Below are 18,856 nucleotides of genomic sequence, written 5' to 3'. Positions count from 1 at the left end.
TTATGAAATGTATTAATATGCCATGTTTTATTATCATGTTAAATACAGAATACTAATTGTAGAATATTTATATCTACTTTCTATTAGTTCCAAATAAAACATATTCGTAATACAATTTATATGTGCACCTTAGTGATAATTTAATTTAATATTTTTGATTGCGGCTGTAAGGCTCGCCCAGCAAGAATTTCAGGTTAAAATATAATAAAATTAGCGTTATATCCTCAGAAGAGATTCATTAGACGGCACGTCCGCGGTGCATTATCTCGGCTACCGTAGTTATGTTTATCTTAATTTTATAAAAAATCGACGTGAATTTAAAAACACCAACAATCAAACTGTAAATTATTTTATAACAGATTATTTAGTACAGTAATTTGTTAATCAGATGTAACCAAATATATAAACAATGGATTAATATTATGGATTTTTTTGATACTTTGGGCTGCTTTATGAAAGATCCTATACTTTAATAATTAGTCAATAAATATACAGCTAAATTAAATAAAAATTTTTAATTCGGTTTTTATTCATCAAAAAAACTATTTTTAAGATTAATAATATAATGACCTTTTCTACAAATCTTTCTAATGATCGTTTCTCAATATTCGACCACACCAATTAAAATTGTTTCATAATTATTATAAAATCCATTTTTTCTTAAACTGTATGCGTTTCCAATTTCTTAGTAATTTTTAGATTTCCTACGTAGGCTGCGTTCAGGGATTTTATTGTTTGATTTTACTTGTCCTTTCTTTTTATATATTTTTTTTATTGTTTGTTTGCTGTTTGCTTCTTAATTTAAGCTGTATATTCAGTTGGCTATATTACTTTTGCAACATACAGAAATTGTTGTTCGAACATGCTTCCTAGAGAAAGGAAATGCTAAAAAAAGCTTTCGGGTACATTTCCAACATAATAACAACATGACCATTCATCAGAACGAAACACTTAATAGAACTGAAAACATTATCCAGCATAAAAAATATATTTAACTAATTTAACTTAAAAGGTATTTAGTTCATATGTATTTAATTCATATGTTTTACACATATGTATAATCCTATCTAGCAGATACATAGAGATGTGGCAATAAACTAGAGATCCTTCAGATAAGACTACATTTAGCGATAAAATTCATCAGATTAGGTGATAAACCAAAAGGTTCAAGAAGAACTAATAAACATGTATTTAAAATACAAGTATATAATAGTTATTATATAATATAAATATTTTGAATTAAAAACTTATAAACTCAATAATATAACACCAGTTACCCCAGAAGAACCAGACATATTTCATTTTCCAGTACCCAACAATCACATATAGATATTATATATATATATATATATATATATATATATATATATATATATATATATTTTATTGTCTGCATTGTATATGTATTAAGCGCTTCCGTCGATCTAGTAACGCAACTTCAGCCGGTACAGTCCTCAAGCCAATTTGTGGTGCTCTCACGGGATTTGTCGACACGAAAGATCAAAATAAATGTTCTGGTCAGTTGTAACGTTTTTAATTATGTTTCGTATTTGCGGAAGAGTTATATTGATTTTGTTGCAACGTGACTTTCGGTTTAGTCTCCACGGTACGGATCGATTTCTGAAGCAATAGCGGATTTTTCATTATTAACAAAAGTAGTTTCAGTAAATCAGTAGAAGTCATTCAGGCTATTTAAATCATTAGTCAAGATAGTAGATTGATTAATATTTCGATTTAAATATATATATATATATATATATATATATATATATATATATATATATATATATTTACAGTGTTGCTGTGTTACTACAACTCTGTTTGGTTATTGGGCTAGATAGATTTGGATTTCGATTATACTCTAATAAAGATAACTATATTTCATAATACCAGTATGTCATTTTACCGCTTAATTAAAATTATTAGCACTTATTAGCTTTTGATTAGGCGAGATGCGATATTTGTAAAAATTGTTACTCTTACTGAAGAAACTTAAATCCAAAAATAAATCCATAATTTAAATAATATGGAATTATTTGTAGCAAAGTAAGAACTGACAATTGATACAAGATTGATTACCAAACGTGTGTCCCAATTTTATTATTATTAAATAAAATTTGGCTTCGATTTCAGCTCTTAGAGGAATTAAAACGAATACTAGTCTAAAAAATGATTCCAACAACTTTTTAGAAATTTCTTAGAAACATAAATTATAATTTTTCTTGTTTTGGTAAAACATAATCGAAGATTACTCTTATGCCCTAAAAATTTTATTCAAATTGTATAGTAAGCTCAAATTTAAGTGAGCATTCCTAAGTTTATTAAGATCCTTGTTTATTTATATAGTAATAATAATAATTACTGGGTGTCCCAGAAAAACTGCATGAAATATTTTAAGTGATAATTTTACTAATTGGAGAACTATAACATAGACCTTTAACAAGCCGATTTCGAAGTGGCTTCCTCCCGTGGCTACAAACAGGTTTCAACATAATTTGAAATTGTTGGCTTCTGATAAATGCAATAATGAAAACTGTCTATCTTATTGTCAACGCAATGATTGCTTCAGCAACTCCAAACTGTTATGGCGCGTAGCCTTGTGTTGCCAGGGCTTGCTCTGACCTTTAAAATGTACCACATGATGTTAGTCCGGCCAATGGGCTACGCACCACTCTTGCATTGTTTTTACCTTATGGGAAGAGGCAGAGTCCTGTTGGAACATCCAATTTACATCACCGAAGTGCTGCTGAGACTACGGAGGTACGACAGCCTCGAGAGGGTCGCACCGATACACTTCCTGATTGATTTTGATTCCTTGATGCGCAAAAACGAGGGCTGAATCTTACTGCTGACGTAAATTCTGCCCCAGACCATTAGGGACTGCGGTGATGGCCGACGTGCCGGGAGCCTCAGCGGACCCCGCTCCTGTCATTTTGGTGGTGGTGCGTTTGCTATGGAGATTCTAGAATTTGGCTGCACTTGCTTCTTGATGTGGTTGGTGTTAGCAGAAGTGTCGGCGGCACAATTTTTTTCCATTTCTTGGATGCCGGTCATCATTGCCTAGTGCTTTGAAACGATTGAGAGTTGACTGCGTAATATTGAGCAGACAAACAATTTGACATTAGCATTTTCCTTGACGAAATAGCTTCATTATAGCACTAGGTTTGTTTGTTTGACATCTTAAAAACACGACAAATGAGTTAGCACAGAGTGAAAATATAACACAATGGTACATAAACCGATGCCGAAATACCCTGAATCAAAAATTAATTTATTAGTGTACAATACTTCCGTGTTAGGATAAATTCAACTTTCATGCTGTTTTTCTGGATAGCCTGTATAATTATGAAACTGCTGTCAACAATTAGTAGCTTAAAAATATTTTATTTTATCAAGAAAAAACAAATAAATTAATAAATAAATAAATAAAGACACCCACCCAAAATCTAATATTTATCTAAGGGCATTCATTAAGGTGACTTTTGTTGGAGTTGCCATCACATTAATTACCTCGAGATCTCGTGAGAATCGCCAGTTTCCAAGACTGCAGCAAATTCGTAGGAGGATCGCGGCATTATTAATAATTTTCGACTGACGGTATGTCGCAGAAAGTAAATTGAATTAAACGTATCATCATCTAACTAATTGAAGCAAGTTCATTAATTACTCTATTACAACATCATCTATAATAAATATTAATATAATGACTATCTAAAAGGTTAAATATTATAGTATTATAAAATTAAAATATATTATTAATTATAGTATTTAAAATTCATCTAACATAACTAATATATTTTGGCGACATTTCCCAACTATACAATTGAGTTACTGTATTTAAAATCGTCCATTCCATACAAAGCACGTGAATAGGTATAAATGTCTATAAAATAAATGATAAACAAATATTTGACTGTAGATAAAATTAACGTCAACAACGAAATGTTAACATTCAGAATAACAGGAAGGGCTAGAACAGTTGAATAAAACAAAGACAAACCAAAATTATTTAATCAGGGTTCATATGAATAACATTCTGCGTTATCAGTCTATTGTAGATGTATATATGTATGTATATAATCAATCTATTGTAGAAATTCCATCAACGTGTCATCACTGTTGTCGACCATAATATTCGTATAAAATTTCTGTATAATTTTTATTATCAGATTGAACCTTATTCTAGTAAAAGTCGATGGTAATCGCCCTAAAGATAAAAAATGAAGACAGGGGATTGGTCACAGAATTTAAAGCTTTTTGGAATGCTAGCGGACACCAAGTAGTCGTGAGAGAAATAACGGTGTCCCAGTCTCAACCGATTAAATTTTACTCCAGGGTAACAGGAGACACTTGTGATTTAAAGAAGTCACTTTTGATTTCAAAAACTTTGTTAGATTCAAGGTCCGTGTTGAGGAATATAAGTTGGATGTCCAAACTTATGAACCATAATTGCAACGCTTCCAAAGGCGTGGATTGCGATGGCTCTAACTTTTCTAAAAACTGTATATCTACGGAAAGACGGGCAGTCAGCTGGGCAAAAGTTAATTTTTTGCAATTACACGAATGGAGGTCTGACTGTTCGACATACTTGTTTAATTCGGCGAATTTCTGAAAAAAAAAACCGTAGAGATTCCATTGTTCTGATTCCAATAGGTTCTGAGTTTGAAGGATTCAGATGTTTTGCGGCTTTTGGAATAGGATCCCTGATATCATGAGTCCTGCTGATGAAAGGAAGATGACTAATTTTACTATAGTACCAGGAGGTGTAAGGGAGGGACTGGAGATAGTTCTGGAGGGTGGGCTTGTTGTGGGATCGAGGGAAGAGAGGAAAATCCTCAGAAAGGAGGTGGAATTTTAAGAAGAGCCGGCAGAATTGCCGGTACCCCTACCCTACTCTTTATTGGGTACTGAAGTTTTTGAGGTTATTTGAAGGTTTCTGAAGTTCCAATGAGCATTAGATAGCAATAGTAGAAGTGGGAACTCTCTAGCAAGCGCAATAAAAGAGTTAATCGTTTTCAATTATCAATCGTTGGCAAAATATAAAATATTTTTTCAAGCTTCCTTATATTACTCCCTCTGTTGTTCTCATTTGCTGAATTGCCAAGTATATATTATACTATGAGGGGGCTTAGTACATAAAGTTAGTAGTCCACAGTACATAGTCCACACGAAAGACAAATAGGGTCTGTGGAACAAGAGGATTTAGAATACCCGAACTGCTGACACTTTTAGCAACGCAGAGGAGAAGGACATATGAATGAACCAAAAGTAACAGATAGTTAAACTTTACCGTTTTAGATAGATATTTCCTTTTAAAGCTCTGCATAATTATAGTTGTAGTTGTGATTATGGCATCCCTTGTCTGAGTAATCCTACGTAACCAACTACTCCAAATAGATTAAAGTTCACTATAATTTCTTACAGAGTATATAAAGAAGAGAAGAATGGTAGAAAGTAAAACTTCAGAAAATTATATCATAGTGTGGAAAAGATTTGCAAAAGGATGCAAAGATATGTGTGTAATTGTGAAGACTATACATGAGCATTTGGTTATAATGTATGAGGAGAGAATGAATATTAATTGTTTTGCGGATATGGCAAATGCGTTAGGGAGAATGAAGTGATTAAATCTAAATTTTATTAAGAAAAACCTTTAACGGAAATACAATGCTACCAAAATGGCTTAACATGGAAACACACTAACGAAGGAAACAAGAACTAATTGTTAAATAATAAATATGCTCCATAGTGAAAGTAAAATACATTAAGTGGATATATAGTTTTTAATTAGGTGGATTAATCCTCCGGTCGTTATCACTATACAAAAAATGTACCTAGAAATATAACTCATGGTGCTGCGGGAAAGAGTTGTGAATATAAAAAAACTCTAACCTCAACTATATAACTTTCAAACTATTGTGGCTGTATAACTATAGTCCTTTAGCAATATATGCACAAGTAATATACTATAATCATAAAATAAATTATACTGGATATTATTATTTTCGTTTCATTATTTTGTTTACATTAAAATAAACTAAAAGTCAAAAGTGATGCGGCAACATTGCGAAGTATTGATGCGAATTTGAGCTAATCGTAATACACTACACCTTTCTGGTGCATATGCTTTGAATGCAAAGAATATTTATAGACTCGAATATTTCGCTTCAGTGTTAATGCAGATCCAACATTTATATAATGTAGATTAAACAACAGACACGCTTTTCATCGCCAGTTGCAATAAACAATAGATACGCCAATTGCCCGGTAAGCAATAGATCGTGGCATTGAAATGGTTCTTAATGTCATTTTCAATAAGTTGTGGTAGCCATTTTTGCTCCCTTTGAAATTTTGCATTGTATGTAAACGCCCGGTGGCAGTTGATTCAATAGCTATGCTGAATAACTGAAAAGTTAAATGGTTATCAAAAATGCAATTTTGAACACTCCACGATTAGCGCCTGAGTATGCTGATTGACTCTTCTAATAATATATGGAAAACTGTTAAAAATATTAAAACTGAACAGTTAAATTAGGGGTATTTAACAGTTCTCGATATTGATATTTCTCATTTTTACCAGTAGATATCGCTAATCAAAATACATGCAATCATTAATGATGATTGGTTTCCGAATAGGTTACTTAATATTGCTCTCAAAAGTGTAACAGTTGTTTGTGGACAGTCAAACAATGTCTTTTTTTTTGTTCTGGCCTAAAAACCAGGCGGTGGAATGCATGACGCATACCTGGTCGCGGAGACTTGCCCTGGAGTGACGAGTTGAACCGTGTTATGTGGGACTGCCTCTGGGCTTACCAATACACTAAACCGAAACCGCCTCACAGTTGCCCCTGTGGATCACTACTGCTACTGCATTGAATTTGGGGATATGACACCCGCTGATCGGGCAGCCGTTATTGGGCACGAGGACTCGGCGATTCTATTGATTCGCGAACCTGAGTTACCACACAACTGGGTACTGTTGTATGGGGTCAAAAGTTATGACTGTAGCGACGGATGAGGTCGTTTCTGCCTGGAAAAGCTTGGCGGTGACGCGGTGCTAAGCTCCCAGCATGTCGACCAGCTCGCGAACAAGCGCGTTTTCAGAAGAACTTGAGCTGAGTTGTTGTTTGTGGAATGATTGAGATATGAAGTGCTTGATTTCTGGAGTGTCAGTTTCCCTATGAATTTGATTATTTCTGACAAACCATGGAGCGTTTAATATTCTCCTGAGGAGCTTATTTTGGAAAACTTGAAGCCGTTTGACCTGGTTGGATGTAACAAACTTGAAGTAGACATTAGATTCGTAGAGGAGTACGGATCGAATTAACATCTTGTAAAATAAGCATTTGATGGAAATGGGAAGTCTGCTAGAAGGGCAGATCAGAGAAGATAGCAGGTTTGCTATCCCCGAACCTTTTTGGATTGCTTTCTGAATTTGGGAATGCCAACCGAACCGCCGGTCGAAGTGAAGACCTAGGTACGTGACGTTATCCAGCTATGGAATTATTGCGGTGTCGATCTTAAGTTGCGAGACGCGCAGTGCGTAACGCTTCTTATAGAAAATGACGGCCTGGGTTTTCAGGGGGTTGATTTGCAACCTCCAGAATTTGAACCACTTGACCGCATGATCGAGCTGCTTCTGTAAACGTTCATGAATTGTAACTTCGAACCTGGCGGCCGTGAAGAAAGCAGTGTCGTCAGCGTAAAAGGCGACGTCAATGTGCTCTTTTCTCGGCAGATCTGAAATGAAGAGGTTAAATAAGGCTGGGGCCAGCGGGGAACCTTGAGGTACGCCAGCATCGATTTGTTTACGACTGGAAAGTGAGCCTGATCTTGACCTGGAAAGATCTGTCCGAGAGATAGGACTTGATGAGAGCGGTTAGGTCTCCTGGGAGGCCTTAACCGCACGCACTTTGCGATCAATCCGTCGTGCCAGACCTTGTCGAAGGCTTTGGTTAGGTCCAGAAGAACTGCTCCAAGCTTTTTGCGTTGGTCAAGAGCATGATGGATGTGTGCGGCCAGACGGGTAGCCTGATGGACGGATGAGTGGTGAGCGCGAAAGCTGAATTGTTCATCTGGAATGATGTTGTTTTCCTTTGTGAAAGAGTTGAGAGCATAGAGTATTGCCCTCTCGGCAATCAAACAATGTCTGCTGAGTAATGGAAACTATATAGGTTTATCAACAAAAAAAAAGAAGTCAGAAACTAGAATGAACTAAATCTTACGAATAATAAGGATGATGCAACGCATACAAATATTATACCAGTCAAAATATTACTCGCGTGTCTTATAAAATGCCTATTTATTCAATATCTTCCCTTTAATCTACGATGTAATGACCAATCATACCACGAATATCCGAACACAAAACTTACTAAACAGTGGAATATATTTTACAATAATGTACAAACCCATTATTACTCTTAATCCAATAAATTCTAAACGTCACCGAAATTATTCTAAACAATTCTGATCCTTCAAAACTAAAATTTAAATTTCAAAAAACCACATCGTCTATAAAACAAACTATAATATAAATCCGAACGTGCACGGAATGTTTAGATTTTACCAGGTGTGTATGTCTAAGTAAGTGAAAAAGGGGTGGGAGATATAGATTACGACATATATATTGTGCTTGGAAATCCCTACGATCATCACATCCAAACTTGTGTTTTGGAACCCAAGGCAGTTTCAATTAATTTAACCGTCGAGTTCTTCACTGATCTCTATTAGAAAAATGAGATTCGCTCAAATTTTGTGCGCTCTTGTTGTAGTGGTTGTGTGCAGTGCTTCCCCTGCTAAGCATCATAGTGAGTTCTCTATAAAATTATTTTTATTGCTTTATAATTATTACATTTTTCTCTTAGGGTCAATTCCAAAGGGTCAGGTGGTTGGTCGTAATTACTACGGCAATCCACGATATGCCAGACAAGAAGCTGAGGTATGTAGAATCAAGAGAACATTATATGAAACACATACTAAAAAGTTTTCTAGTTGAAGTTATCTCCAATAACTATAATTCGTAATATATTATATATATATATATATATGTTAATATGATAAATATACTACCACAATCATCATTTTTAAAATTCATACAAAAGGCCAATAAAAATTTTCACAGCATTATTTTTGAGTAATAATTTATAGACAAAAATCACAAAATTAATATCGTTCTAAATTAATCATTCGGTATGATTTATAAATATATTTATTTAACTCAACTGAATTGTATTAACAGACTTGTTAAATTATTTAAACTGATTTTTTATTCAAATGGCGATTTGTAATGACCTATTCTTGAAGTGAATTGCGCAAATATATGGTAAATATCCGGCAAACTCTTTGCTGTTTAGTATTAATTACTACAATCTGATTTTGATTAATTAGTATTCAAACCCATTTCATTTCGGTATTTCTAGTTTATTTATGTACTGATTCTTAAAAACAGTTTTGTCTAGCATTAGTTTCATTATTTTCTTGATGCTTATTATAAGCCTTTGAAATCTCTTATTTTTTCTAAACTGTTCTTCATGTTTATTTTAAACTGAACAGAAAACATAAGCACGGTTATTACGTAAGCTCGGTTTCACTTTTAATTTTCGAGATCTTAATAACTGACATGATTACGGCGAATTGAATTACGATGATGCTTGAATTTTATATCAGAAAATTAATGATACAATATATCTCTTTTAATAATAATGTTATTACTATATCCCAATTTTTTAAATGTTGGCTTATCCAAGAAAATTCATACAGCTAAAAGCATTCTATGAGTAATATCTTAGTTAAAAATAATTTTAAATAATACAAAATAAATCAACTGGTCAAATATTTGTTGCTCTAATTCATTGATGGTTTAATGGATATTATATCATGTATCGCCGTTCGATACCACGGTTAACAAACTTTATAAATAGATTTTCAAATTATGTGCCAAATTATACCGTTTGAAAGTTTTTCTATTTTCATTTTCATTTCTAAGCGGAAAAGGCCAATACTCAAGAATAATACAATTTGGTTTTAATAACGAAAATATGTATATATTTAAACAGCAGCAATATTGCCAATACTAAATCAAAACACACGTACTTTAAAAATAAATATGCTAGGCCAATTGGAAAGGAATTAACTATTTAGAATAAAAGTACTGCTGCTACAATCTCGTTCGGTACAAATTACACTCTGTGCATAACATGGATATGTTTTGTCTCATCGATTTTTCCCAAATCGTAGGCTCCAGAATTGGCAGAACCTTTAGCCGATCTTCCTCAAGAGCCAGATTTCCTCAATGAAACCGAACCACAAGAGGATTTGCCGCAAGAAGACCAAGGAAGCAACATTGACGACCAAGTCTCCCTTGAATCTGGAACTACTGAAGCTACTCTATTAGCTGCTGAACCATCTTCCGATGAGGCCGCTGAACCTTCTTCTGATGCGGCTGCTGAACCATCGCCAGATGCAGCTGCTGAGCCATCTCCTGAACCAGCTGCTGAAGTTCCAGCCGAGGTACCTTCCGACGAACCAGCCCCTGCCGCCGAGGATGCCGCTCCTGAAGCTCTTGCACCACCAGAACCCATTCCAGTGCCAGCTCCATCGCCCGCTCTAGTCGCTCCTGCCCCAGCTCCAGTTGCTCCCGCTCCGGCTCCAGCCGCACCCGCCCCAGCTCCAGTTGTTCCAGCACCTGCTCCATCCAGAAAAAACAAAGCCAGTAAGGGTAGAAAGCCAGCTGCCGCTCCAGCTGCTGATAATAGTGCCGCTGGTTGGCCTTTTGGTGCTCCAGGAAGAGGTATTATATAATTTTTTCTCAAACTCTATCCGCTTATTTAATACTATATTATATTAAGGTGCATCAGCCTACAACACTTTCTTCCCAATCTTCATCGGTGGAAACTCCCCTTCCGGCAGAGCTCGTACTCGTTCCGCCAATGGTGAAGAAGGAAGCTTCCCAGGATCTGCTACCGCTATTGCCAACGCATTCTCCACTGGAAAAGGAAGTGCAGCTACTTCCCACGCCACCTCCTTTGGTGATCCATTTTTCGCTGCTGCTTTTAGAAACGGTGGACTAAGCTCCAGATTCCAAGCTATTTAAATTAACTGTGCTATTTCAGGTCATCAAGTGTTGCAACAGTAACCACTTTTTGATATATTGATTGATCATTATGTTAGGATAAAATAATCAAATATATACGTTAAGTATATACTCAAAAATAACTTTTTGAATTTCATCAAAATTGTAAGTTATAAAAGTAATAAAAATTAATTATAAATGCATTTAAATGTTTTATTATGTTCTCTAAATTTATGGCAATTAGATTTTTTGTATTTTATTTCCATTTATATACACAATGGTAAGATGGTAAAATGTATACGATCCTGGGCGGTACTCAATTAACCTGGAGCGTGTAAATATTGCTCATTTCTTTTTATGATTTATTTTCATTTCGAAACTCATTATGCGTAAATCTGAAAAGTAGCATTAAACATGATACAATTTTAAATAATTATTTCAGCATTTTAACAAAAAAAATCTGGTTTAAGTTTTCAAATGGTGAATGAGTGTAAGGGAATGTGAAGAATAAATACCATGTACTAATGAAACAGATGTAGGACATGAAAATAACTTAGCCAAGTTTTTTTCTATAAAAAAGAGCTACCAATATGGTTGTAGCCAATGTATTAGCTAAACTCTCAAGCTATATTAAATGAAATTCCAGACAAGTAGATAGTGTAAATTTGGAAATGTTTGTTGTATTGATTCACAAAGATTTAAATAATATCCAGTATGCAAATAATTATGATAGTACAAATGTTGAAGCATTTAACCATGCCAGTCTTACTATGCTTATTAATGACTGAATATTTTGGTGAATAATAATATTGGTTAAACAACCAAAATTGAGGCATGATTTTGTTATATCTCTGTGTAAAATAAGATTTGTTATTATTAAGTTAAATACACAAACGTTAATAATGGAACGAATACTATATTTTTGACATTCATTACTTTTATTGTTTAATTTGCGTAATATCGCAATTCTCAGTTTTGTTTTATGTATCAACAGTTTTTGTTACAATTAGACTTGGAGAGGTTTGGAATTTGTGATCATGTACACTGATGAGTAGCAGTGAGTCCGAACAGCATACAATAAATTATAACCAAAAAATATATCCAAATACACAACGGACAACTAAATAATTTGCCTTGCCGTTACTTTATCGATCGATTTGCCTGATTTGTCGATACTATTGACACCAAGGTACCAAGGCACCATCTTTTATAATAAATTGTTGGAATCTAAATTACTTTATCGAATGGGTAATAACTTATTTTAATATAATAATTATTTTTAATGTACGAACCGTATCTTAAAGCATTAATGCGTTTGAAATTATTAATTAATTTGAAATTATGAAACGAAGTTATTAAAGCAACGTAGAAGCCACTTAGTCCATCTCCGATTCTTTTCTTCAACTTTCGGTATTTGGTTTTCAGAGAAGCCACGTTATAGCCCATTTGAACTATAATAACAAGGCACTATAAATATAAAAGTAGGGTCATTTGCTTAGCTAGTTTATGGATATTACGATTTGGAGATTATAGAAAGTCATTTTCGTCACATTTTTGAAAAATTCCGTTAAAATTAATTTGCTTGTTTTCATTGCGGATATTTCTATGTAAAATTATTAAAGAAAAACTGAAGAACGCACCGTGGTCAGCTAATCGCTGAAAATATCGATATCGACTATATATCGAAGTATACTGATGACTATTACTATATTTCATTTCAATATATCTATATACTAGACTAAACATAGACCATTAAATAATTTTGGGCATTTTATATAAGACTACTAGCGGACCCAACCGATGTTTCCTGCCTGAACTTTGCCTTTTTGCTTGTATGCCATAATGTGTTTCGAAAATAAAACAAATACTATAAGATGATTAAAATTATTATTGATGACTACCTTCACATCATCTTTCTCAGCGTCTAAGCTGTATTATATTTGCACTATACACGCCTACCTCGACGTTGAGATGGGTCGTAAGAAATTACCAGTCATAAAAATTGAAGCTTCATTAACAGTTAATGACAACACAAATTTGCAAATATTTTGAATCATTATCTGATATTGAAAACAACGAAGCAATTTGGTATACTTGGCCCTGAATCTTGAATGGTGATTCAAATTACTATTATAGTCATTCTGAACGATTTTCGTTTCTCCCAATGATTTCATTTGATAACAAAAAATTAATTTACAAATTTTACTTAAAACAATTTCAGTAGAGATGTAGTTCCAGCTGATAATGTTTTCAATGGTACTGATGATATAGTTAATAAAGGAAGCGAAAGTTTTGTTAATGAGCAACAAAAACCGGGGGATTCATCTTTATAGCTAAATGCCCGCCTCTGGTTGTCTCAATTCATTAGCTGAAAGATGTATATTATGTTATGTATAGATCATGTAGTCTGGATTTTCATTTACACATGTATTTGCAATCTGGTCTTTTAAATTTACATTATCTCTCAAGTATTTTCTGTGGTTTTATTTAACGAACGTTACGAAATGTTTCTCTGTTAGTGTGCGTTATTCTAATAAGTACATAATCAAAGTATAAGTAACTTTTAGGATAAAATTAACGGTAATGTAGACCAAATTTTACTAATATAACCAAACATATTGGGAATAATATTGACAATAACAATATTTTAAAATATTACCATATGTTGGTAACTCTATTTTTATCAGTCAGTACACATAATTTTGTATTTTTTGGTTATATTTTAAGGTGTTATTACTAACTAAGATTTATGTGGACTGAACATACTGCTTAACATAAGTTCTGACATCTACTGGCGAATGACCAACCTGGAAGTTACTCTACTTAGTCTTACAAAACATCCGACGTCGCCCGGCCTGTTTACTGGCATGACTGAGGTCATTTTCCTTGTTGGATTTTACACTGTTATGCATCAGTAATATTCGAACCAGCGACGCAGGAGTAGGAGGTCCACTCTCCCTGGCAACTGCTTAGTTAGCAAACCGACATTTTTTATTTGTGTTTGAAATGTATATCAATTGGTTAACTTTTAAAAAGATATTACTGTTTCCTTAACTTATTATATTCAGATGATGCAATTTATTTATTATAATAACCTTATAATTGTAAAATAACATTTTACTATGTTGAAAGAGATAACTTTCTATTGAATAAAGTCTTTAAATATATTTGACTGCTAAAAAATCGAATTAATTAATAACAATCACAAAATAAAGTAGGCAGCATTCTTTTAAAACTGAAGAATTTAAATTTGAAGTCAATTATTTATATTCATTAATATTACAGTTCGGCCATAGAATCAACGGCAAATAATTTAAAAGACAACATTCCCAACAATGGCACTGCTTGGTCCTTTTCTCTTAAAAGGGACATTAAGATGTAAAGCCCTACTTTGACATCGGCTTTTCTTCATCACAGTTTTAATTTCGCGTTCTCGGGACGACATTTTTCGCAATTTCCGGGAACAATACGACTTTAGAACCAACCCAACGAAGGCGGCAGGTGGAAATCGCGGAGGTTGAAATGAACGTGTTGTAAGGAACACGGCACTTCGCATCAGTACATCTTGTTTATGACTGCACTCAACGTCCATGAAACATGTTAATAAATTAGCTTTATATAAGGTATTTACACGTATATTGATAATTTTTTCGCTTTAAAAAGATGTATATTAGGAAAATTACAAGAATATATATTCTTCAAAATATTTTCCATCAATTTTGACAACTTTTTCTATCTCTTTCCATCTGACAACTTCGATGACAATCTTCGAGTTTCACAGTTCTGCAGCCATTCAAAACCATGCGCCAGCCAAGCCATGCTCTATAAGTCTGAACAGATAACAGTAATCAGAAGGTGCTGTGTTTGGTGACTACATTTGATGCCGAAGAACTTCCCATTAGACCTACAATAATGTATGTAGTGTTGCGAGCAACGCCTAAAACAGGATAGCTTTTCGTTTTTTACGCGCTGTTACACCAAGTAACTGATTTAGAATAATGCGTCCTTAAATGTGTTCAACTAACGTCGGTAGACATTCACACTAATAGTATAATTCGGTTTCATTATACTATACCTTACTGATCCTGTCGTAGGCATACCAACACTTTATGTGTCTTCATGAAAATTCCGCTTCGATGTCGATGTGGATGATTCTACTGCATTATCTCATAATTTTATGTGTTTGGGATTAACATATTTTGGATCTAAAATATATTAATTTCATTCATTTTCAGTCACTTCGATAGATTTTGGCATTTAAGCATTAAGTTGATTCTTCAACTGCTAAGGTGCCCAAAAGTCCTTTGAGAGTTTATCTGTTTTTTAATAATTCAATAAATTTTACGAGAAATTGTCCTCGAAGTTTTCTGGTCCTCTAAGCCATTCTTTACCATTGTCTCAATATCTTTATAAGTGTATGTTACCATAAGTCTCTAAAAATCATTTTTTGATTTTTCACTCTCACTACTGTTATTTTTTAACAGTACTGAGAGTTAAAAGTACAAACTAAAGTTTATATCCACTAAATACCTCAATAATGTTAAACAAAAAATTATTACTTTATGTAGGGAATCATGCTGTAACCACCTCAAGAGATCTTAAATAAAAATACCGCTGATTAAACATCATTGTTCAGCTTCTACCTCTGAGTTGCAGCAGATCAGTCTTATATTAAATCTAATATAATTCCTACTTTTCAATAAATTTAATGTTCCATCTTATTCTATATGGATTATTATACTATATATTATCACTACTGATCGCAGTGGTAGATTATGAGTTATAAGTTATTTAATAAATAGACAAAATGGTCACTTCAACAAAAGAGAATGCCGGGAAATAAGTAATGTAAAATAATCTCGTTTTAAACGTTATATCGTAAAAATTAGTATGTCTATGTAACATAATTATTTTAAATATTATATCAGTATTCCGTATATTTTAAACTGGTTGAGTTGAGCTTTACCTCTTATAATAACGTCAAAATGGCCAGGAATTTTTTCCAATGCAAAGTTTATATGCTGCCATAAGTCCATGAAAAATCGAAGGTTATCATGGAGAAATATTTTGCATAAAATACATTATAGCATTTTCTCTAAATAAAGTTTCTAAAGTTTCTAATCTTAATAAAAAAAAAGTTGTATATTTAATATTGAATAAACGCAAGTTATAAAAGGTGAAAAAGTATTAAACAAAAAAAAACTTTATTTTACTTCAAAAAAAACCTTTCGTTTCACGAAGAGAAAAGGCGACTGATTTAATGGCTAAACAAAGAACCACTGAGCTATCCTATCTATTAGAAAACAGAGAAATGGCAGGAAAAGGACCTCAACGTGCATGTCGATTGGCTAGAATTGCTCATACGCATTTACTCTAAACTAGCTTGACATATACGCACACGCCACGCGTAGTTGTTTATAAGAGTTATGGTTAATTTTGTGTTTACAAGAGTTGTGGAAGTAATTTTTAGGTTAATTTTATTTTTACTAAATTTTGTTAATGTAATATAATTATTTATTATATAATACATTATTACGAAAATTAACATCAAATAATGCGACAGTAAGTGTATAAAGTATGCAGCTGGTGTACATTACAAAATTACAACAGCTGGCGAAGTTGAATTTTTCAAATTATTTGTACAAGTGCTACTACTACTGTACGAATAATTATTTTTTGGTTATATCATCTAAAAACAAATACCCTAAAAACGAATGCTAGGGTAAGAGTTGGAAAATTATTAGATTCATCAGATAATTTTATTGATTTGAAAGTATGGAAAACGATTTCTTATAATCAACGGCCAAATGCTAATAACTATCAAAATAGAATAATTATCAGAGTCTATAAGAAAACAAACAAAAGGTAAGTACATAATCTATACAGTTTTACAGCGTTCAGGCAAATTTGAAATAAAATATCAACATAAAACTTTAAAAAATATGTTAAAATACACTATGTCGAAAAAACATATTTTATTTGTTTTATATTTTATTAAAATATATTATTTATATTGTTTGTGTGTATATTACTTACATTATTTTCTTTATTTGTTTTTTTTTTTCATTTGTTGCAATAAATTGTGTTATAATATATTATTCCAATTTTTCCGCACTATTTTTATGATCCGAAGAGTTATGTAAACTGAAAGAAATAACGAAACAGAAAGCTTTAAGTCTTAAGTTGTTTGATATTGTATACTTTCAATTAACTACGTCTTATATCTACATTATCGTAAAAATGCAAAATATTTCAATTAAACATCCACTTTTTGTTAATATTTTAACATGCCTATAAAATCAGACAATTAGAAGCCTACAAAGTATACAAATACGACCATATTTAATTCTTATTTAATAAGTTTTATTCTCGTTATTATCGTTCGATTAACTAGCACATTCAAAGAGAGATCTATTATTATTAGAGCCTTAGGCATCTTATTAGTTGGTGTAAACAACATTGTAGCTACTTCATAATAATAATCAAGAATTCGCGGTGTTTCTTGAATGAATCCGCCTTAAAACTAGCTAATCGCATAAAAAAATTCTATATAAATTACTATAGAGTTATTCGTTAAATAAATACAATTCATGTAATTTTTTATTTAGATATACCAACTCAAATTACGGATATAATATTAAAAGAGATAATAGAATATAACTGTAGTTAATCTAAAATATTACTTTCAAATGGTACAGAAATGTTAAAATAGACAGAATATTCTGTCTTCAAGACATTAATCCCCTCTAAAATTATATAAATCGAGAACTATTTTGTTCTTATCAAGTGACCCTTGTACATTTTCAATATAAACACTTTCATTCTAGAAAACAATAATATAGGGATCCATCTTTACTTTAATATATGTTTCTCGGTAAAAGTGACAATAGGCCTTATTATAATGGCTTGATATATACTTAATAGTGCAGATATTAATTATCTACACTAGAAATACCACCTTTCCAGAACAAGAAATTGACATATACAAATATACTGAGGGAATATTCAGTTCTTTGTATGGAAAAGCTATCCTTATTCTTATATAAGGTAGATTTGAAAAACCATTTCTTTAATGATTCTGCTGATAATAAATAACTGTAGTCCAAAAATATTATTAATTGACATATTCGCCCTGTACCGTCCGGATTGTATGTTTTTTTGAACTTACTTATCTTACTGCATAATTTCCATTTTTTAAACATGCTCACCAAATTCACCACTGATGGCGTAAATAAAATTATACATGGGATCTCCAGATCGCCCCTTCAAGCACAAGAGATGTTGCAGAATTTTGGTTACTGAATTTTGCATCGGATCTTAGGTCTAAAAATAAGAGAATTTTGATCTACAATCTTTGGAAACTTTTAAGGACGCCAATCCACACTAGGTTCACTAAATCGTAAAACGTTTATAAGCAATTACTGCATGATGCTAATTTTGACTCTTATCGGTGAAAATTTTTTCGAAAATGACGTTGGCAGCTACGGTGAGGGCCACAGAACTATGATAATTGATTTATATTTTCTCACTTGGCTGAACATATTAGATGTCACGATATGACTATTCATGAGTAATGAATTTGAAAGTTTGATTATCTCTCGCAGGATATAAATTTACTATCTATTGAACCTCGCTAGACTTTTACCGTAATTCAGATATATAATAATAAGCCACTATTAACAAACGCTCTTAAAGCAATAACACCCCAACCATCTGTCAAATTCAGCCGAATATATTAAATCAAAAGCAGCGGATATTTGAACGATGTTACATTCCAAATAT

The 18,856-nt window shown here is 32.7% G+C and overlaps 2 protein-coding genes across 4 annotated transcripts in view; one reads left to right on the top strand and one right to left on the bottom strand.

The window, feature by feature from the left end:
• Nucleotides 1–18,856, bottom strand: part of LOC143194144 (uncharacterized) — a 626,523-nt gene that overhangs the window by 471,446 nt on the left and 136,221 nt on the right. The gene's annotated exons all lie outside the window — the stretch shown is intronic.
• On the top strand, nt 8,662–11,277 carry LOC143192637 (uncharacterized). Its single transcript, XM_076398104.1, has 4 exons — nt 8,662–8,810; nt 8,868–8,941; nt 10,240–10,792; nt 10,851–11,277. Exons 1-4 carry the CDS (start codon nt 8,738–8,740, stop codon nt 11,093–11,095), a joined length of 945 nt encoding a protein of 314 aa, XP_076254219.1. The 5' UTR covers nt 8,662–8,737; the 3' UTR covers nt 11,096–11,277.

The sequence above is a fragment of the Rhynchophorus ferrugineus genome, unplaced genomic scaffold, assembly GCF_030347505.1.
Source record: "Rhynchophorus ferrugineus isolate W39M unplaced genomic scaffold, kcgeb_rfMv2 rfM3, whole genome shotgun sequence".
Classification (NCBI taxonomy): Eukaryota; Metazoa; Arthropoda; class Insecta; order Coleoptera; family Curculionidae; genus Rhynchophorus; species Rhynchophorus ferrugineus.
Note: the sequence above shows the minus strand (reverse complement) of the source record. Positions and strands in the feature narration are given on the sequence as shown.

Coding starts and splice junctions, on each gene's coding strand:
- LOC143192637 (XM_076398104.1), top strand. CDS start 8,738: ATGAGATTCGCTCAAATTTTGTGCGCTCTTGTTGTAGTGGTTGTGTGC. Junction 8,811..8,867: donor TTCCCCTGCTAAGCATCATA/GTGAGTTCTCTA, acceptor TTTTTCTCTTAG/GGTCAATTCCAAAGGGTCAG. Junction 8,942..10,239: donor ATGCCAGACAAGAAGCTGAG/GTATGTAGAATC, acceptor CCCAAATCGTAG/GCTCCAGAATTGGCAGAACC.